The 22,473-nt window shown below is 37.9% G+C and overlaps 1 protein-coding gene across 2 annotated transcripts; it reads left to right on the top strand.

Moving 5' to 3' along the window:
* Positions 1-1,856: 1,856 nt before the first annotated feature.
* LOC108328942 (importin beta-like SAD2) lies at positions 1,857-22,306 on the top strand. 2 transcript variants are annotated; one of them, XM_017562851.2, is made up of 22 exons: positions 1,867-2,249; positions 2,644-2,776; positions 2,866-2,953; positions 3,170-3,319; positions 4,266-4,428; positions 6,242-6,426; positions 6,519-6,692; positions 14,345-14,490; positions 14,570-14,693; positions 14,762-14,942; positions 15,571-15,730; positions 15,818-15,859; positions 15,945-16,063; positions 16,218-16,416; positions 17,309-17,440; positions 18,204-18,307; positions 18,434-18,613; positions 19,668-19,807; positions 19,949-20,088; positions 20,235-20,395; positions 21,248-21,374; positions 21,467-22,306. In XM_017562851.2, the coding sequence occupies exons 1-22, from the start codon at positions 2,160-2,162 to the stop codon at positions 21,625-21,627; spliced, it is 3,099 nt and encodes a 1,032-aa protein (XP_017418340.1). In that variant the 5' UTR covers positions 1,867-2,159; the 3' UTR covers positions 21,628-22,306. The 2 variants fall into 2 exon arrangements, with proteins under 2 accessions (XP_017418341.1, XP_017418340.1); XM_017562852.2 differs by lacking the exons at positions 19,949-20,088; positions 21,248-21,374; positions 21,467-22,306 and having other exon boundaries at positions 1,857-2,249; positions 20,235-20,377.
* The last annotated feature ends 167 nt before the right edge of the window (positions 22,307-22,473 follow it).

Below are 22,473 nucleotides of genomic sequence, written 5' to 3'. Positions count from 1 at the left end.
AATGAATTTAAAAAAATTATCTATGTCACAATATTAGTTTTTGTAAAAAATTTAGACATACGAACACTTTTGATCAAATGTTTGCATTTATTTAATTCGTTTAAAAAGTCAAGTATTGGTTGTATAAGAAAGTTTTTTTCAAACTTTAAGAAAATAAGTTTTTAAAGGCTAACTTTGATTTATCTTTAATTGTTTTGTTATTTTGATTTATATATAGTATTTATGTCAATATAATGTAATAAATAATTAATTATAATCTATTAACATTTAAATTGAGATAAATGCATATGTATCAATGCAAATATACGATGGTATAGTTGTGATATAAGGCGTAGTGAGCAGTGGAGACAATTGTTTTCAAGGAGATAATAATATGTAGTGAGCAGTGGAGACAATTGTTTTCAAGGAGATAATAATATGTTGAAATTTCAAGCATTAAATTCATGACTTTTGAGGAAATAAACTTTATTCTACTAAAATTGTATTCACATTTAGAAACCAACATTTGTATTTTTTTTTTTGTGTGGAGAAAATTGCATTTGTATATATTTCAGTTCTATACGAAAAATGAAGTTTTATTTTAAAAAGCTTTTGAGAGAGATATGTAAATGTATATAGTTATTAGTGTAGGATTTAATTTAGATGTCTAATTAAAAAAATTTACTTCCACTTATCTCTAAATCTATTCAAATAAACAAAAAAAAGATTATCATCAAATCTTTTCAATTACTCTTTCTCAAATCCACTCAAGTGAACAAAATATTTAATGTTTTCTATTATGAACACTCATTAAGAATTCACATATAATCTTAATCCAATAATAATTGAAAAACGAGATCCACACCTTGCTAATTCAATAGTAATATGGTTTATGAACACAAGAGAGGGATAAATTATAAGTTATTGTCCATTTTTATTTATTTACCGTACTTTATAATTAATTTTTCTCAATTAACGGATTAAAGTTAATAAATGAAATGTTTATCACGTAATTTTTTTTGAGTAAACTTGTCTTTTCACGATTTTATATCAATATATAATCATGAATTAAAAAAATATTAATGAATTATTTTAGATTTAATATATTTTATTTTTTAAACTTGAATGCAAAGTCAAATTCATTTTTATTTTAAATTGGGACATTGATTCTCAAACTTAACAATGGTTATAATAATTCTAACCCACCAACATTAAATTTTGTAAGTGTTAAATAATGTTTTAAAATGAGATTTAAACTAAAATTTATCAACTAACGTAAATAATTTAAATGCTAACAACGTTAAACAAATTTATATATATTATCTTTTAAATTTAAAAGTCAAATTATATTGTCAAAGAAAATAAAACATAGTTTATCTAACCATTAATGATTATATTTGTTTTGATATTAAAATATTAATATTTTATGGAAACATATTTTATCTTTTATGGTCATTATGATTATACTATACTTATTTATTTCACATGAAAAACGGTTGAAAGATATTAACTTTCTAAGTTTTAACTGAATAGTTTAAAATAAAATATGAAATGACGTATACAAAGTTTAGTAATGAGTTCTGTAATTAGGTGGAGTTGGCAGCCAACCCATCAAAGCGGCAGCTTCCTGGATGAGAGTCGAGAAGCGTGAAAGATCGTCCAACCGCTACAAACGTACGCACCAAACACCAAAATCACCAACGGAATTAAGAAATTACTCATTAACGGTTTAACATACGTCAAAGGTTTAACCTATCCCGTACGCCTCTAACGTATCTTCGTACCCAAACAAGCCGCTAAGTGTCCAACTACACAAGCAGAGTATCACTTCATATATTTATTTTTTATTTTATTTTATTTTTCTCAACGCGATGAAAAGTACTTCCAGCTAGTAGTATGAAGATGGTTAAAAACCCGTAAACGTAAACCCTAGTAGTTTAAATAGCCTCCAGCTTTTCCTGTTGCGCTCTCTCTCTCTCTCTCAACGCAACTCAACATAACACAAATCGGAAGCCACTTACTCTGTTCGATTCTCGTTGGTCTCTTTATCGCTCGCGCTCTAAACCCTAGAGGACGCTATTTCTAGGGTTTATATCTGAACTTGTAATCGCTTTCGTAATTCTTGGATTGCGCGCTGATCGGAGTTGTAGCGGAGGTTTTTTGATCGAATTTTCGGTTCCATGGATCTTCCCAGTCTTGCTGTTATACTCCAAGCCGCTCTCAGTCCCAATCCAGATGAACGGAAAGCTGCTGAGGAGAGCTTGAATCAGGTGCGACTCCTTCCGGTTCTTTAATTTTCTTTCTGATCAGAGGTTTCATTGCTTTGTATTTACTTGATTCACTTCCGGTTAGTGCTTAAGAAGTACGGATAGTTGTGAAACGTGATGATTCTTTTAGTGTCTTCCTCTGTCGTTGGTTGCTAATTGAATTTTGGTGTATGGTTGTCAATTGAATCCAGCACTGCTTTGATTTGATAAATTTAAATTTGGCTGTGTTTCTTGATGATCTTTTTCAATCACGAGCTTGTTTATGTAGTGAAAAACATCGGACTTTGTTGTCTGTTGACATGGGCGTCCCGGTTTGCGGTTGTAATTGAATGTATCAATGTTGCAGTTTGTTGACTTATTTTAACTTTTATATGCTTGTTGTTGAATTTGCATACAGTTTCAGCATGCGCCTCAGCATCTGGTGAGGCTGTTGCAAATCATTGTTGACAACAACGTTGACATGGGTGTACGACAAGTGGCTAGTATTCATTTCAAGAACTTTATTGCGAAAAATTGGTCTCCTCTTGATGGTATGCACTTTTGATCATTTGTTCAAATTAGATAATGAAGTGGGATGTTTGCTTATCGCATTCTTTATTTTTGTGGGTTGTTTACGTAGAAACGCAGCAGCAGATTTCACAGAGTGATAAAGATGTGGTGAGAGATCACATTCTGGTCTTTGTAACCCAGGTTCCTCCTCTGTTGAGGTATGATTGTTTTGGTGCCTCATATCCGGTGGCTATTCTTGTATATTTTGATGTGTTGTTTTCTTGCTGTCATGTCTCTCTTTACCTTGTGGGTGATGACAACTAATGAGGGTTTAAATTATGTGCCATATTTCTTTCTCTTTTAAACAACGTTTTGTTTGTGTTTTTTTTTTCCAATTCTCCGTTGTGTTGACTTGGCGTTCCTTACGTCTAAAGGGTACAACTTGGCGAGTGCCTTAAAACAGTTATACATTGTGATTATCCTGAGCAGTGGCCACGTCTTCTTGATTGGGTGAAGCATAACTTACAGGATCAACAAGTCTATGGGGCATTGTTTGTGCTCCGGATTCTTTCAAGAAAATACGAGTAAGTTTGTGACTTCATATCTATTATACCTTAACTGGAAGAACCAGGTTGATGTTCTTACCCAGTTCTGTTGGTGATATTTTCTCACTATTTGGTACTTTGTCCGTTATTATCAATAATTGTACTTTCATACTATATGGAAGTTCCTGTTTGGTTTTCATTTTTTATTGTACGGTTACAGTGCCATTTACACGCAAATAGGTTGTAGTATGTTGCTTAGATCATTTCGTTGAACTATAAATTTGTTATATATGCATGTGTTGTAGGGATAGAAAAAAGGATTTAATAAGAATGTGGAGAAAGATTCAAATCTAAGAGAATGAGAAACTCTAATAAAAAATGTCACAAAAGGGGAAAGATAACATAAAAATAAGAATGAACTATACACTTGTTTTGCATGTCGCCTAAATAGTTGTCTGCTTTTCCAGTACCAAAAGAAAAGTTAACAAAGAAATGATTAGCAATAATTATTTTTTGAATGTTAATTTCATGATCATTTTGAGGTGTTGAAGAAAATGAATGAGGATTAAAATATCACCACAAATTTGAGATGTTTCATTAAGTCTGGAAAGGAAAATAGAAAAGACTAGAGTTTACAATGTTTCAAATGGAAGGGACAAACCTCATTCCATGCGTTTTGGCCAGTATGATTACTTTTCGATGTTCATTAATAAGATTTGAAGTTTCCATTTCAAAAAAGTTGTTGGAGGGGAGACCCTGCTAAAGTTGACTATGCAGGTTTCACAATGGAGAATAGTTACTGGCAAAGCTAATAAATATTCTGTACTAATAACGTGGTTAAAAAAATTTCCATTTCAAAGTATTACATTTATGATTTTGCAAGAGCTCATATTTTCAAAAGTACCCTGTGATCCTTAAATAGTGGTCCAGATTCATTAGTTTAGTATGTGTTAGGTTCACACGCACTTTTATTTTTTCTTTTCAGGTTCAAGTCAGACGAGGAAAGGGTACCAGTTTATCGCATTGTTGACGAGACATTTCCTCATCTTCTCAATATATTTAATGGCCTTGTCCAGATTGTTAATCCATCACTTGAAGTAGCTGATCTAATCAAGCTTATCTGTAAAATATTCTGGTCTTCCATTTATGTACGCTCTCTCTGTCCTCACATGTATTCTTAAATTAACGAGTTTATTTTATGCATTATGCTGTAGATCAAACCTTGTTCAGATTCATGTTACTTCTATTGATAGTCATTATGTAAAATCTGTGATTATTATTAATTAGGGTGTACAATGCATTCTATTTTACCCAAGGTGGTCAAGGCTGTCAAATTTGAGGGGGTAAGTGTGTTTGGATTAATGTCTGGAAGTGTTCAGGCATAAGTTTGCATATTTCAAAGCAGTGAAAGGAGAAGCAACTCCCTAGTGACATTGAAGTTAGTGTGCATAATTTAAATATAACTCTTTTCCGATCACATCCTTTAGATTGTATTGGACTTTTAGAGTTTACCTAAAACAAAAATAATAGTTTAGAAAAAGCCTAATCACAGTCTTCGAATTTCAGCTTAAACTCAATTTACAAAATCGACTTGGATGTGAGTTCTACCAAAATTTGTAAGCTCTATTTAAAACATAGCTTTATTTGATTTAGAATTAAAGACTGCCCTTGAGACCTCAACCAACTATGGCAACCTCCAAAAGAGGTTTTAACTAAGGCAACTGCAATTAAAGTGATTTTCCAATAACCCCCCTCTTGCCTAAGGTTAATGGCATGGAACATGGCTAATGCAAGTGGCTAAGCCATCTTAGAAGTTGGGCTCAACTTTAACTTCATGAGATTTATTTGGAAGGTGAGGATTGTGCATGCTTTGTAAGTTCTATTTAAGTCATACTTCTAGTTGATGTAGGATTAAACACTACTTTTGTTGCAATTTAGTCATCCGCTAAAGAGGCCATAATTAAGGTGGCTAGGGGTGACCACAATTAAGGCCACTTTCAAACACTATTATCAACACAAATAATAACATCTTACATAATAAGTGTTCAGCATTCTAGCTTCATAACCTGAATTTTGTATCGATAGAGAACCTTGATCCCCAATCTGTTATCAAAGTCTTGAATAGGGAAGGGGACAAACAGAAGAATGAAATGAATTCTCTGGTAATTTAAGAGTCTTGGGTACCTGAATTTTATTGGCAGAGAACCTTAATCCTCAATCTGGTAAGTGTTGAATAGGGAATGGAATTAACGAACAGAAGAAAAGAATGAATTATCTGTTGATACAAGAGTCTTGGAGCTCTTCTCACCAGCGAATACTCAGATACATGATATCCTTCTCTTAGTTGTCCTACCTTTTTATGAGTTCTCCCCTTTAACCTTACTGATAAACTAACTGCAGTTAATCAAATCTTAATTAGAATTGATGCGCTGCCTTTCTTTTACAAACAACAATGATACAATTCTGTTAAATTTTAATTGAAATACATGATACCCTTCTGTTACTTTGGGGTAATGCCTTTTAAGAAAATGACGCTTTATTCTCCACTGTATTTTAGTATCTTTTCATCCGTTGCCATTGGGTTTATATTGCCATTAAATTTAAATAAGCAAAGAATAGAATGTTATTGTGGGATTGTTATATCTCTAGTATCATGTTTTCCTCTCACGTCAAATATGAGGTGGAGTTAATGTGATCAAAAGTTAGAAGAACAAAAATAGTCAACACTACAGTCCATTTGAATCCTTGTCTAGGAAGTCTTTATTTATGTGTTTGTATCTCAATAAATCTTTGTTTCATTTTTTTTGGTTGACCTGGTCGCTGGGGATAAAATGAAATAAAGGAGAGCATCTTTTACATTTTGAGATAACTTTTTCGGCCACCTCATTTATTTTGATGCTTCTCACCTCAAATTTCTGATAGTTGACATGTGAAATTATGGATTTTGTTGAATTTATTCAGTTGGAGATTCCTAAGCTGTTGTTTGATCAAAATATCTTCAATGCTTGGATGATGCTTTTTTTAAATATATTGGAGAGACCTGTACCCTCTGAAGGTCAGCCTGTTGATCCTGATCTTAGAAAATCATGGGGTTGGTGGAAGGTCAAGAAATGGACAGTTCACATTCTAAATAGGCTCTACACTCGGTATGTTTAGGTGTGGATTGATTTATATATAAAAGAATTTTTGTCGTTACTTATTCTGAATTTTTATGGTTGTTTAAATTACCACATGACAGTTTTGGAGACTTGAAGCTTCAAAACCCTGAAAACAGAGCCTTTGCCCAAATGTTTCAGAAGCATTACGCTGGGAAAATCTTAGAGTGCCATTTAAGTCTATTAAATGTTGTTAGAGTAGGGGGCTATTTACCTGACAGAGTTATCAACTTGATTCTTCAATATCTAAGCAACAGGTGGGTATCCTTTGCAGTCTAATTTTTCACCGTGAATCATATTATATAATCATATTCTAGCCTACTTTAATTAACTGTGTGCTTTTAATTCTGATCAATGCCACACATCATTTGGTAAATGCATTTTCTTTTTGACTTGGTTTGGAGATGCAATATAAAAACCATTATGGTCTCTCCACCTTACAGGATTAGCTTTTAGGATTGTTGGTTCATGATATTTGAGCTTTTTTTGATCTAGGGGTGATAGGAATAAGAAAAGGTGGTTAGTGTATGAGAGAAGGAATAAGTGTAACTGACTATAACGAACTAACTGTCTAGGACAGTTAAGGGGGGAGCGTGTAAGATTGTATAAATACTGGCTGGTTAGAAGAGTTATGGGTTGTTGATTGTTTAGATTGTTAACGGGTACTTACCTGTTGAAGAGGGTTAGGCCTCTGGGTGCTGTTTGTACAAACCGTTTACTGTGAATACAATTGATTTCTTCCAATCTTTCTGTGTTTCTTGGAGTGAAAGTGAGCATTGATATTAGGTTCCCAAGTCTGGAACCTAACATTTGGTCCGACCTGCCGGATCCCCAATCGGAGTGTCATCGCACGTAGAGATGGAGGGAAGAATGGTGTAGTCGAAGGGCACTTAGAGGCGGTCGAAGTGGCAATTGCAGAGACGAAAGCTGATACGGCGGCGATACGCCAAGACGTCCAGGCAATCTTGAAGGCGCTTGGAGAACGTCACAGCAATAACCACGGGAAGCAACAGGGGGAGAGTGAGTCGTCGGTGAACGATAATGGTGGTGGTCCAAACGGTGGAGGGGGAAGAAATGGAGACGGTAACCAAGGAGGTATGAGCCAATGGAGGAAACGAGTCGAATTACCAGTCTTTGAGGGGGGCGAACCTTGGGTATGGATTGGCAGAGCAGAGAAGTTTTTCGAAGTACAGAAGGTGGCGGAGGAGGAGAAACTGGAACTGGCCTTTATCAGTATGGATGGCTACGCCGGAAGCTGGTTCCGATTCTGGCGAGAGAAAACCAAGAACTCTTCTTGGGATGGGTTGAAGAGAGCTCTTGGTATCCGTTTTGGAGGAGGAACACGAGGAACAATGTATGAAAGGCTGTCAACCATACGACAGTCGGGACCGGTGGAGGAGTACATACGCGATTTTGAAGTTCTGGTGGGGCAGACGACCCAGATACCCGAGGAGCAGATCATGGGGTATTTCCTGTTCGGTCTGAGGGAGGAGGTGGGCGATCATGTCCGGTCACATGATCCACTGGATTTGATGACCGCCATGCGAGTGGCGAGGGATGTGGAGAAATTATGCACGAAGACCGGAGGAGGGTGGTTATCCAAGAATCAGAATTCTTGGGGGAAGGCGTCGGGTTCGGTGACGGTGCGAGGAGGAACGGCGGAAAGTGTGGGGTCTGTTAATAAAGACGCGACACAGGGACGGAATAAGGGGCTGGCTACCAACGGCGGAGGTGATCAGACTATTCGCAATCTACCTTACCCGGAGTATCTTAAACGGAGGGAAGAGGGTCGTTGTTTCAGATGCGGCGGACCCTTCAGCCCCGGCCATCGCTGCCTAGAGAGGGGCCTCAAAATGCTAATTGTGGTTGAGGAAGAGGAAGAGGTCGAAGGCGAAGAAGTGTCGGAGACGAACCTTGCGACAATGGAGTTGTCGGCACTGTCCGCCGGAGGGCTGACGACACCCAAGACAATGAAGTTACGAGGACACATCGGACAAAGAGAGGTAGTAATTCTAATTGATAGTGGCGCGAGCCACAATTTCATTGATCGACGGTTGGTGGAGGAACTGCGGATGACGGTGACAAAAACACAGCCGTATTTGGTGAGTTTGGGGGACGGGCAGAGGAAGAGAATCAGTGGCTGTTGCGAAAAGGTAGCGTTGGAGATAGGAGAGGCTCAAGTCGTGGAACGTTTTTACATCTTCGAGCTCGGAGGGGTGGAGGTCATCTTAGGGGTAGAGTGGCTAGCAAAGCTTGGGGAGGTGACGGTGGACTGGAGAGTTTTAACGATGAAGTACAGACAAGGAGACAAGAGGATAACTGTACAAGGGGATCCCACGTTAGAGAGGAGGGTGGTGGGCCCCGAAGCTTTAAAAAAAATAGATGAGGTGGCAACATGTTTTTTGGTCTGGGAGTTGGGCTTGTGCGAGACTCATACAAGCAGCCCAAAGTGTTCGGGCCTTACTGAAAAACAGAAGCAGCAGATGGGGGATTTACTAGAACAACATGACGTGGTGTTCACAGAGCTTGAGGGGTTGCCACCTAGCAGGGAGACGGTGCATCAGATACACCTTAAAGAGGGAAGTGGTCCGATCAATGTCAGGCCGTACCGATACCCACATGTAATGAAAGATGAGATCGAGCAGCAAGTTTCGGAGATGCTCCGATCGGGGTGATCCGTCCGAGCCATAGCCCGTACTCCAGCCCAGTAATTTTAGTCAAGAAAAAAGATGGCAGTTGGCGTTTCTGCATAGACTACAGAGCCCTGAATAGAGCGACGATGCCGGATAAGTTTCCCATACCGGTGATAGAAGAGCTGTTGGACGAGTTAAGGGGGGCTTCCTATTTTTCTAAGGTGGACTTGAAGGCCGGGTACCACCAAATCCGCATGGCCGAGAAGGATATCGAGAAGACGGCGTTCCGCACACACCAGGGACATTACGAATTTGTCGTGATGCCTTTCGGGCTCACCAACGCGCCGACAACATTCCAGAGCACTATGAACCATCTCTTCAAGCCCTATTTGCGGAAGTTTGTGCTCGTATTCTTCGACGATATACTGGTCTACAGTCGAACCTGGGAGGAGCACTTGGAGCACGTTGGGAAAGTCCTGTCAACCCTGAGACGGGATCAGTGGGTGGCCAATCGGAGGAAGTGTGAGTTCGGGCAAACCCAAGTCAAATACTTGGGACACATTATCTCTCGCAGAGGCGTGGAGATGGACGATGAAAAGATAAAGGCGGTGGTGGACTGGGAATGGCCAAAATCAGTGAAGAGTGTGAGGGGATTTTTGGGTTTGTCGGGGTATTATCGAAGGTTCATCAGGGACTACGGCAAAATTGCCAGGCCTCTAACGGATCTATTGAAAAAAGGAGGATTTACCTGGAATGAGAAAGCAGAGGAGGCATGGCAAACGTTGAAGACAGCCGTCACGACAACCCAGGTATTGTCCCTCCCAAATTTTCAGCAACCCTTTCACATTGAGTGCGATGCGTCGGGCAAAGGGGTTGGCGCTGTATTGATGCAGGGGAAGAAGCCGATAGCCTTTTTCAGCAAGGCCTTATCGGAAGGAGCTCTCAGCAAGTCCATTTATGAAAAAGAACTGATGGCTCTGGTATTAGCGATCTAGCACTGGCGTCCTTATCTTTTGGGACATAGATTCATAGTCCACACTGACCAGAGGAGCCTCCGGTATCTCTTGGAGCAGCGTATCACGACACAGAATCAACAAAACTGGATAGCTAAATTGCTGGGATACGATTTTGAAATCATATATAAGGTGGGGACTACCAACCGAGTGGCAGATGCGTTGTCCCGAAGAGATGAGGGGGTGAACGACGAAGATAAGGAGTTGTCGGTGATAGCCAGGCCCTATTGGCAAGATTTCGAAGAAGTAATGAAGGAGGTAGCTGAGGACGAGAAACTACGTAAGGTGATAGAAGAGATAGAGGTGGACCCAAATTCTCACCCAGCATACACGATAGAACATGGAAGACTGCACTATAAGGGGAGGTTGGTGTTGTCGGCGCAGTCTTCGTGGCTACCAAGATTGATGGCAGAGTTTCACCTAACGCAGATGGGGGGTCATTCAGGAGTTTACCGGACGTATAGGAGGATAGCTCAGTCCTTATTTTGGGTGGGGATGAAAAAGGACATTACAGAGTTCGTGGCTAAATGTCTTGTGTGCCAACAACACAAGTATTTAGCGTCATCACCGCAAGGATTACTACAACCCTTGCCCATTCCGAATGCAATATGGGAAGAGCTTAGCATGGATTTCGTGGTGCGGCTGCCTAAGTCTCAGGGGTACGACGCTATTTTGGTGGTGGTGGACCGACTGAGCAAGTATGCCCATTTCATACCACTCAAGCATCCTTATTCGGCAAGGACGGTGGCTGAGATTTTTCTAAGAGAAGTAGTACGATTGCATGGGATTCCAAAATCCATCGTGACCGATAGAGACCCTTTGTTCTTAAGCATGTTCTGGAATGAATTGTTCAAAGGCCAAGGGACGCAGTTAAAAATGAGCACCGCGTATCACCCGGAGACAGACGAGCAGACAGAGGTGGTGAACCGGGTGTTAGAGGGATATCTCAGGTGTTTCTGTTCCGAGCAGCCGAAAGGGTGGATGACTGTGTTATCGTGGGCGGAGTTTTGGTATAACACATGCTATCAGGGGGCAATCCGATGCACCCCTTTTGAGGCTGTTTACGGGCGAGCACCTCCCTCCTTGCACAGATTCATTCCTGGCGAATCTCTAGTGGAGGCTGTGAATCAAGAGCTTCAAACCAGGGACGAAGCTTTGAAACAATTGAAGTTCCATCTTGAGCGCGCGCAAGATCTTATGGTGCGACAAGCTAATAAAAAGAGGAGGGTTGCGAACGTGGCAGTAGGGGACTGGGTGTATTTGAAGATACGACCCCATAGGCAATCCTCGATGCCTACCAGACTCCACCCAAAGCTATCAGCCAGATACTTTGGGCCGTTCCGGATAATTCAGATGGTAGGGGAGGCAGCCTGTAAGCTGCAGTTGCCAGAGACAGCTCGAATACATCCTGTGTTCCATGTTTCACAGGTGAAAAAGGCAGTAGGAGAACATCAGGTGGAGAGGGAGTTACCACCGGACCTGCAGGCAGAGGGGCCTTCGTTTTGGCCCATGAAAATTTTGGGAAGGAGGCAGAGGACCGAAGAAGGAGGAAGTGTGCAGCAGGTGCTGGTCGAATGGCAACAAGGAGGGCCAGAAGGGGCCACTTGGGAAGATGAAATAACAATCAAGGAGCAGTACCCTGATTTCAACCTTGGGAACAAGGTTGATGATGAAGGGGGGGGGGGGGGGTATGGTATTGATAGGAATAAGAAAAGGTGGTTAGTGTATGAGAGAAGGAATAAGTGTAACTGACTATAACGAACTAACTGTCTAGGACAGTTAAGGGGGGGAGCGTGTAAGATTGTATAAATACTGGCTGGTTAGAAGAGTTATGGGTTGTTGATTGTTTAGATTGTTAACGGGTACTTACCTGTTGAAGAGGGTTAGGCCTCTGGGTGCTGTTTGTACAAACCGTTTACTGTGAATACAATTGATTTCTTCCAATCTTTCTGTGTTTCTTGGAGTGAAAGTGAGCATTGATATTAGGTTCCCAAGTCTGGAACCTAACAAGGGGTCTAGATTGCTGCCCCCATTCTTCCAATAAAAAAGTTGAAATTCAACAAATGGCAGGTGGTTTTATGCATTATCCATAATTTAAAGAGCTCTTGGCTTAGGGAATGCTGCTACTGAGGAAATTGTAAGAACCGTTATGATAAAGAAAACTGAGATTCTCTTGATGGTTCTGGTTCCAAGCCTTTGTAAAACTTGAATAGAGTTTGCCTTAGTTTGATAACTTTGATGTAACATATGATAGCAAAAAGCATTATTATTTAAGGCACACGTGACACTGAATATTGGCAAAGCGGGCTCCATAGCATCATCCACGTCCTTGATATCTAAAGTCAACCATGAATTTAGGAGGAGCCATGAAAGGCAGTAACAAGTGATTTGGTGTCCTGGTTTTGTGCAGTTTTTGATAGAACAACAGTATAGCTCTCTTCGTTTTGTAAATTTGTTTTGGACAGCAAACCTTAAATTAGATTTAGATGGGCTGCATCCGCCGAAACTTTATTTAAAAACTTTTGTAGACAATGCACAAGAAGTAAAGCTTAAATTTCTTCAATTGGTAGCAGTTCAAACTTACTTTCAGTGACAAAAACGACACAATCATAGTCTTGAGGCAATCCTTAAAATAGCATTTATGTATTCTTGGTGAGAGTTGAAGTGGGACAACCAATTAACGCATTAACACCAAGAAGAAACTCTGTTATCAACCAATCTTCAAGGATAAGATTTTTGGATTGAAGTTCATTGCAAAGTTGTTGAGGACCACACATTTGTTTTTGAAAATAATCAGGAACTTTATCCCAAACATGATAAGAATTAATGCTACCTAAGACTATAGAAAGAAACTAGTGTGATAATGTTGATTAGAGCGCGTCAACACCATTTGATCTTGCTGTTAAGTGCTATAGGTGGGATTGTTTTTTCCAGCATCATGATCAGCTTCGGTAACAAAACAAAGAGGAAACCATGGATCAATACAAAGTGTTGGAAGACAATGCGGTTTAATACACACAGCAAGAAGTTGTAGTTATCAAGGTTCTTTTAGGTTTTGGGGGAAGCAGCAGAGGATGGGGAGGGAGGAGGAGGAAGATTGCCACACAAGAATGTTAAAGATTTGGCACCATGTTGAATTGATATAGAGAAAGAAGATAAATAGCAAAAGAAAGAAAGATGGAAAGAAGAAACTGATTCTGTAGCTGTATATGAGGTGCCTGCGACAGAATATGCAGAGCTCTTTGTATAGAGTTAACCAGCTGTCGTATTGACAGCCATACAAAAGCTAACTACTATGCAAAAACTGACATCTAACTGATTAACATCGATATAACTGTTGAAGTAAAAAAGTACTAGCACATGTAGGCGTTGGCTGTTCTCTTAAGTTTTTATTGTGCAAGAAAGTAAACGGCAATAGTGTGTTGCTCGGTGCAATTTTGGGGTGGGGGGTATGGACAGTTGATGGGTCCTGATGTGTTGTTGGATATGTGTATCCTTCATTAACTGTCCCACATAATTCTGTAAAAACTGCCTCAATGACCATTATTCATAGAAAATAACTGATGGCTAGCGATAATGGTGGGGGTGTACATAGGATGTGTCGTTATTTTGAAGTTTGTGGTTATTGAAGATTTTTTGTCTCTACAAAGACAGGTGCATTATATTTGTGTGATTTCTGTGTTCTGCATTATATCCTATTTTTTCTCAAATATCAACTGATATTCTATCTGCAATTATAAGCATGTGGTTGCTAAGTTAATGCATTAAATAAATCCCGCTCACAAGACTTATTCCACGGTTTCTACTCATCATAAATTCAGGATTTCGGTGAACTTTTTCAAAAACTCCTATAACATGAGCCTAGTAAACATTAAAAGGTTTTAAAAAAAAAATTTAAATTCTGTGAAAGCCGTCAGACTTCCGATTATATGAGGTGCTCATTGCTTTATTAGATTTTCAATAAGCTAAAGGAGGAGTAGATGCTTGACATTGGAATAGAGCATCTTTGGTCATGGGGTCTCGAGGCTTTGTACATATAGCTGTTACTATGGAAATGAGAGCCCTATGTGTGATGCTTTTATATTTCTGCTATTGGTTCTTTATGAATGTATCTTTCTTTCTCATTCCTGAATGTCAAATCGGACCAGGAAGAAAGTTGTTATTGTCTATTTGGATAGAAATCATGAGTTGTTGAGTGCTATATTTGGTGCCACGAGATAGCACATACTAATTATTTCTCTGTAATTTTGGCATCACATGCAGTATCTCAAGGAATAGTATGTATACTCTGCTGCAACCACGGCTTGATGTCCTTCTTTTTGAAATAGTGTTCCCCCTTATGTGCTTTAATGATAATGATCAAAAGCTTTGGGATGAAGATCCTCACGAGTATGTAAGGAAAGGCTATGGTAAGTTGCCCTGGTGTGTATGGAAACAGTATTTCAATATGCACTGGAATTTCTTATAGCTTGTAATTCTCTGTTACAGATGTTATTGAAGATTTGTATAGTCCTAGGACTGCTTCCATGGATTTTGTGAGTGAGTTGGTTCGGAAACGGGGGAAAGAAAATCTTCAAAAATTTATTCAATTTATTGTTGAAATTTTCAGAAGGTAATGGTTTACTGTTAGAATGAATAATCTATAATTGGGTGCAATATTTATGATTTGCTGTGCATTAGGTATGATGAAGCTTCTGCAGAGTACAAGCCCTACAGACAGAAAGATGGTGCCCTCCTTGCGATTGGGGCACTTTGTGACAAATTGAAGCAGACTGAGCCATACAAGTCTGAACTCGAGCGAATGTTAGTGCAACATGTCTTTCCCGAGTTCAGCAGTCCTGTTGGCCACCTTAGGGCTAAGGTAGGATTTCCTATTATAGTTTTTATTTTTATCTCCATATATTGCCATGTGATGTAGGACCTTTTTTTTATTACCATTCCAGTCTTCTAAAATACAACAACTGAGCTTTATTTATAACCAGGTACTCAACAGCAATGAAAACGAATTTAACTATACTTGACTAACATTCTTCTTCTATTCATATTTACATACTGTTACCCTCCACCAAAAAAGGATACAATGCCCTCAAGGGTCTTGAGCTTCATGTGGGATTATAAGAGGAAGATAATATCTGATTAGTCCCCAAAGTTTTCTAGATCTGCTCCAAAGTTACAATAACAGGATCCATACTTCTAAGTATCTCAACTTATGCTTCGTATAATCAGTAGATCTGAGCTATGCAGTGTTGAGTGCTTTATATGGATGCAAAAGGATCACACAACGGGCATATTTGTTTAATGGCCCAGTTATCATCCTTACCACGGTTGAAAAGGGTTTTAGGCTGTGATTCACGGTGTTCTAAACTAAATAAATGAAGCATTATTTGCAAATGCATAGGTTTATTTGATTTCGTTTAAGTTATTTTAAAACTTATTCAGATTATGGAATTATTGTGTAAAGTACAATTTAATTTTTGTTTGAAAAACAGGCAGCATGGGTTGCTGGACAGTATGCCCATATTAACTTTTCAGATCAGAACAATTTCCGGAAGGCTTTGCAGTGTGTGGTATCCAGAATGCAGGATTCAGAACTTCCTGTGCGTGTTGATTCCGTTTTTGCTTTGCGCTCTTTTATTGAAGCTTGTAAAGGTGGTTTTTAGATTCTCATTATTTTTTGTAATTATTATGAATATTTTTTTTCTATATGCTTATTTTTCTCATGACATGTTTGTGCAGATTTGAATGAAATTCGTCCTATTCTTCCTCAACTCCTTGATGGTACGAGGGTGTGAGAATTTTGTTTCTCTCCAGAATTATTATTTGACTTGCTGAATAAGTTTTAACCAAGCGAAATTTTATCCAGAGTTTTTCAAACTTATGAATGAGGTTGAGAATGAGGACCTTGTGTTCACATTGGAGACTATTGTGGACAAGTTTGGGGAAGAGATGGCCCCTTATGCACTTGGGTTGTGCCAAAATTTGGTAATATTTCTTTTCCTTTCACAAATTTTTTAGAAATTATTAATTTTTAATAATTTCTAGAAATTATTAATTTTTAATAATTTCTAGAAATTTTTAATTTTTAATAATTTCTAGAGGTAATGTGAAAGTAACTTAGTTTTATTTTAAATAACAGGCTGCTGCATTTTGGAGGTGTATGAACACTGCAGAAGCTGAGGATGAAGCTGATGATCCAGGTGCTTTGGCTGCTGTAGGTTGTTTACGTGCTATTAGTACAATACTTGAATCAGTGAGCAGGCTTCCTCACCTTTTTGTTCAAATTGAGCCAACTTTGCTTCCTATAATGCGCAGAATGTTGACAACTGATGGTCAAGGTACCTCTCCCCATGCTGCTCTCTCTCTCTCTCTCGTGACAATCTTTGTCCTACATTTTTCTCCAATGTTATTTTGTGTTTTTGTTATGTGTATATACACCTCTTTTCATTAAGCGTTACAAAAGTTTTGGAGAAGAGGGTATCCTGCTTGAACATAAAATGACATTTTGCTGCACAAACTACAAAGAAAACGGAATCACTAATTGAGCAAAGCTTCTAAAATCTCTCAGCATGTCAGTTAGGAAAAACTCCTTAAAAAAGACTATAGGTGTTTTCTACCAAACAAGGCCAAATGCTTTATCATATATCAAACAGTTATTGTGCTACAACAACCACTTTAAAAATTCTAAGTTTCAGTCTCTGACCATATACACCAAAGCATTTGTGTATTTTGCACATTCCCACAAAATAATTGTGTTATTCTGTCTAGACCATTGAAGCTAATCATAGAAAACCAGTCCAATTACTTTAGAATTCCTTGTTGATTAGCCAAAATGTTCCAAGGAAAACCCATCTTGCTCTTTTTGACAGTTGTCCAACCATACAATTATTCTTGTTGTTATGCCTTATGTTGGTATATTTTTTCTTTAAGAAATAGGCAATACTAATGGATTCTGGTAACCCTTCTAATAATGTTTCATAAGACTTTAAGATGGATGTATGAAGTAGTTGATCACTGGAGGAATTTTGGTCTTCCTCTATATGCTTAGACTTATTAAATGAATGCAATGCTGAAAAACTTGTTAAGTTTCTATATATTTGCTTCTTTAATTTCATGGACCCTGTATTTGTGTTAGTTTAATTATTAGTTTGTGATATGTAAACAATGGTTTGTGTATTTTAATTTTGTTTGGATTTTCACTCATTTCTACTATCTTCTATGTGTCTACAGAGGTTTTTGAAGAAGTTTTGGAGATTGTATCTTATATGACTTTTTTCTCTCCAACAATATCGTTGGATATGTGGAGTCTTTGGCCATTGATGATTGAAGCACTGGCTGATTGGGCTATTGATTTCTTTCCAAGTATGATGGTTCTCAACAAATTTTAACTCTCTTTTTCATCTGCTAATGTTGTAATACATAGTTTACATAATTTGTGAATGGTCTATTTTTTCCGGAGACAAGCTGATCTCTTTTAACCAGAAGATGAACACAAACAATGTACTGTTTACAAAACATCTATTAATAAAGAAACAAGCTAAAAATACGATGCCGACAATTTTTTTTCAATGCAGGAGCAAATTAATGTACATTCCACGCTGTTTTTCTTCTTTACAAAATATAAGTGAAAATGATTCTATCAGTAAGTGTTGTATTTCTTCAGAACTCATTTTGGAACAACCCATTGTATAATAACTAAATTCATATACTTCTCCTCAGACTTGTAATTATTGGTCTTGACTTTAAAGTTAGAAGCTTGTGGATTTAGCCTTATGCAAACATGTGCTGAATAGTTATATATTTATTACATACTGTTTGTCTTCAAATTTCCTTTGCTTGACTGTGATGATTGTCATCCATATCCTTTTTGCTTTCAATTGGTTAGCGGTTTTCTGATTCCTTAACAAAATGGGTGTTTATTACTTTCATACATAGACCTGGTAATTGGTTTGATACCTGTTTTGGTTTTCTTACATTGAACTCGGGTCTCAAATATTTTTTTTCTTTCTCTTTTCAAGACAAGCATATTTATAATCTATCTTATCTTGATCTGGTTGGAAATTTTATCCTCCTTCTATATGATATTGTTTTTGGCAATAATTTGTTAAGCTTTAAACTTCGGCAGATATTTTGGTTCCCTTGGACAATTATATTTCGAGGGGAACTGCTCAATTCCTTTCTTGCAAAGAACCGGACTATCAACAGAGTTTGTGGAACATGATTTCATCTGTGAGTTATTTTAACCCCATTACTTAAAGCATCGACTATTTGGTTGGAGCCTGGTGGTTTATTAATTATCATCATTATTTTTTATGTTATTACTGAGCTCTCTGTGATTTTTATATTGTATTGCAGATTATGTCAGATAAAAATATGGAGGACAACGATATTATACCAGCTCCCAAGCTTATCGAAGTTGTGTTCCAGAATTGCAAAGGACATGTGGATCACTGGGTTGAACCATATCTTAGAATTACCGTTGAACGCCTGCGTCACACTGAAAAATCATATTTGAAATGCCTTTTCATGCAAGTGGTAAGGGGATGTTATGTTCAATAGTTATATTACACGAGTGAAGTAACAGATTTTTGTGCTCGTGGGCTATAATGTTCTGAATATCTTGATTGTGCTGGGGTCTGTTGACTTGGAGGTTTCATTAAATAATTTTAGATTGTGGTTGAAAGATATCTTTTGAATTTCCAATTTATTAAATGGGGGTGGCTTATAAAAAGTAGGCTAGGTATTTTTGAATGGTAGTTTTCTCACATTCTATTGAAATGAGTAAATTGAGTAACATATAAATGAAGAAGACCCGCAAACCTAATGTCATGTGAATTTTTTGTTTGAGTGTGATGTCATGTTCTCCTATGTAGTTGGTTCGTGATTCACTAGTGAATATCTTCTTGGTGTTTCTCCTCCTTGGATCTTGTAAAAGTGGTATTAGAGCCAATGTTCATGGTAGTCGGATAAAATGAGTAGTGTTAATGGTGAATCTTGGTGCGTAGCCCTTGTATCTGGTAGTCAATCTAGGTGGTGTGTTGCTCTGGGGTAAATCACAACATAAGAGTCACCATTGATTACTTATGGATGAGTAGGAGCTTCCACTTTGGGGGTGTTTATAATGTGGAAGAGACTCATATTTAAGGGGGAGTCCACAATGTGGAAGAGACCTACACTTAATGCGTAGTTTGTTGGAGCTCAAGTGTGAGTTCAACTCTCTCATTGCCTTAATGTTTTATATTAAGTGTAGTGTGATGTTCTGTTCTATAGTTATTTCCTGACCCGGTAAATGTCTTACTGGTGTTCTCTTGCTCGGATTTTCTAACAAATCTGTCCTGAGAAAATGTATACCTAACTCTTTGTTAACCAAATATGGATTGTACTTCCTTGAGTGCTATGATTTCTAGGTTTTTTTATTTAAAAATGAAGAAATAAAATGTAGGGATATTGTTAACAAAATCTGAGGCCTTTCCTCATCTTCCAATGGGTTTAGTTTATCTGCTTTATGTTTGCCCACGTTTTCAAATATTATTTGTCTCTCTGGAAATGACATAAAGTAATTCCTTCTAATAGGAGATACATTTTTCAGATTGCAGATGCTCTTTACTACAACGCAGCACTGACTCTCAGCATATTGCAAAAGCTAGGTGTTGCATCAGAAATCTTCCATCTTTTGTTCCTGTTACTGCAACAAGTTAAGAAGAGTGGAATGCGTGCTAATTTTAAAAGGTTTGTTATGTTTACCTTTTGTTATCCCTTGTTTCCATTTTACTTTGTATGTTGATATTGTGCTTCCTTACAACAATATATAGATTGTCTAATTACAATTTGAATGTGTCTTGAGATGGAAAACTAACAACGTATGTGCAGGGAACATGAAAAGAAAGTATGCTGCCTTGGTTTGACATCATTACTGGCACTCCGTTCTGATCAATTACCGGCAGAGGCTTTAGGAAGGGTGTTCCGAGCAACTCTTGATCTTCTAGTTGCTTACAAAGATCAAGTTGCAGGTCTTATGTCTCCCTTGTCTCTGTAACTAAGTTGTAACATTCATGGGGGTTAGATTAATGTCATTTGTATCTGTTGCTTGGCCTAAACTCCTCACAGTAGTTGTTTTATAAGTGCTTAATTTTCATGTATTTTGTACTGATTGCAGAAGCTGCTAAGGAGGAACAAGCTGAAGATGATGATGATATGGATGGTTTTCAAACTGATGACGAAGATGAGGATGGCAGTGGTTTTGACAAAGAAATGGGAGTTGATGCTGATGATGGGGATGATGCTGATACTATCACACTTCGAAAGTTGGCTGAGCAGGTATCTGAAAATGATGGTCTAAAAACATTTGCTTGCTTATAAACGAGTTCTATAGTATGTCTGTATGCATGTATAGAGGATGTGCAAGATGGATATTCTAGTAGTTCATCCTCTGTCCAGGTCATCATTTAACTTTGTCCCGAAGTATTCATTGGATTTTGAATCCCAGTTAGTTAAATTTGAAATTTGGACTACTGAATTTAAAAAAGCGTTCATCCTTATGTGGTTTGGTTTTTGTTGAATTGTAGTTATGCCTGTAAATATATTTATTATGAAGTTCAATAGTCAACTAAGTGTAGAGAACAAATGAAAAACCTAAAGATTAACGTTAAAATAATTTTCTATTTGTTAATTTTGAAACCAATCTTATATTTTAGCTGTTGTTTTTGTCGAAATATTTTATTGTTTACATTGACCATTTAGGCTCAGCAGTCTCTTGTTACACCTGCTGCCAATGTATAGTGCAGCATTTTTTTTCTTTTTATTCTCGATACCGATTTCTTTTGCTTTAAGGTCTGTGCACCTAGTAAAACATTATGGTCCATGTAAACACCCGGGTTCACTGACTGATCCTGTGAAAAATGCTGGAGATAGGATCATAGCTTCATTCAGTAACTTGATAAAAACTAGCAATTCTTTCTCCAAAATGAGTTGAACAAATGAGCGAAGCCGTGCCCCCCTCCCCTCCCCCCACCCACAAATTATTGTACTTCATTTCATCTTATAATTATTCATAACACCGGTGTTATACTTGGTTTAGTCTTATAATTATTTGTTGGGTTACTGGTTTTTATTTATAATTTATTGTTGAATCTTTGAATTTTATTTTCATTCTGCATCTGTTGGATGTAGGCGAAGTCATTCCGGCCCAATGATGAGGATGATGATGATTCAGATGATGACTATAGTGATGATGAAGAGTTGCAGTCCCCAATTGACGAGGTTGATCCTTTTGTATTCTTTGTGGATACAATCAAAGGTAAGCTAAAATGTTTAGTGTTCCCCATCGTCATCATAATTCTCGATGTCATCATGTGACAGACTCACCTTACAAAATAATTTTTACTGTAGTGATACAATCATCGGATCCATTGAGGTTTGAGAACCTCACCCAGACACTTGAGTTCAATTATCAAGCACTCGCCAATGGCGTTGCCCAGCATGCCGAGCAGAGAAGGGCAGAAATTGAAAAGGAAAAGCTAGAGAAGTCAACGGCTGCTACAACTTCCTAAGATTCTGAGTGTACATTAGTACTGTTGCTTATTTTATTCTCAAGTTCTCAGATGTTACCCATTCTTTAGGAGAGAATCAGAGGGTCGCCTATATTTGAGGCATTTGTCGGCTTTGTGATCGCCAGTTGGGGTTTGATCATGAAGAGTTTGCAGTTTTGAAGTGCTTGGAGATCTCTGCAACGAAGCCCCCATTGATGACTATGGGGAGGGGTGATGCATTGAGGAACTGTGGAGTTAGCGCTTTCTCCAGGTTTTAGTTCAACTTATTATTTGGTGCTTTGGGCTGTGTTTTTGGAGTAAAGTGCCCATTCTTGCCAAGACTATGTTGCCCCCGCTACCCCTTCTTCCCTTTTCCCTTTCGTGGGCTCCTTTTATAGTCACCATCTATGTGCCAACCGTATTTATGTTTCATGGATACGACGAGTTCTGTAATATTTGTCGCCTGTCACATAGACAGGTATGTAGGGTCGCCAATTGCTTTATTGGTAATTTTTGGTGAGGGATGATATAAAAAATTTTGTTTTTTACACCCTTTTTCGGTCATTATTTTGGGGTTGAGAGTATAGTCCATGAGTATTGATCAATGTATCAGTTTTGGGTTATACAAAGCTTTTCAAGGGTCCCATAATGCAGGTTGTAAAACAGTAAAGTTCATTCATTATATAATGTTTTATGGGAAGAAGCAAATCAGCTCGGTTCATTATATACAATATTTTGTTTGCAATTACGATTATGCAACGCCAAAAAAATTGTTTTCATCAGTGTATTTATATGCAATTGTTTTAGACAGCTGAAATCGATATTTTAGTAATGTTATATAGCGAACCGTTGGAAGGCTGATATTTT

This window comes from Vigna angularis, chromosome 2, assembly GCF_016808095.1.
Source record: "Vigna angularis cultivar LongXiaoDou No.4 chromosome 2, ASM1680809v1, whole genome shotgun sequence".
NCBI lineage: Eukaryota > Viridiplantae > Streptophyta > Magnoliopsida > Fabales > Fabaceae > Vigna > Vigna angularis.
This window is presented reverse-complemented; position numbering and strand designations above follow the sequence as displayed.

Coding starts and splice junctions, on each gene's coding strand:
- LOC108328942 (XM_017562851.2), top strand. CDS start 2,160: ATGGATCTTCCCAGTCTTGCTGTTATACTCCAAGCCGCTCTCAGTCCC. Junction 15,860..15,944: donor TCTTCCTCAACTCCTTGATG/GTACGAGGGTGT, acceptor AATTTTATCCAG/AGTTTTTCAAACTTATGAAT. Junction 18,308..18,433: donor TGTGGAACATGATTTCATCT/GTGAGTTATTTT, acceptor ATTGTATTGCAG/ATTATGTCAGATAAAAATAT.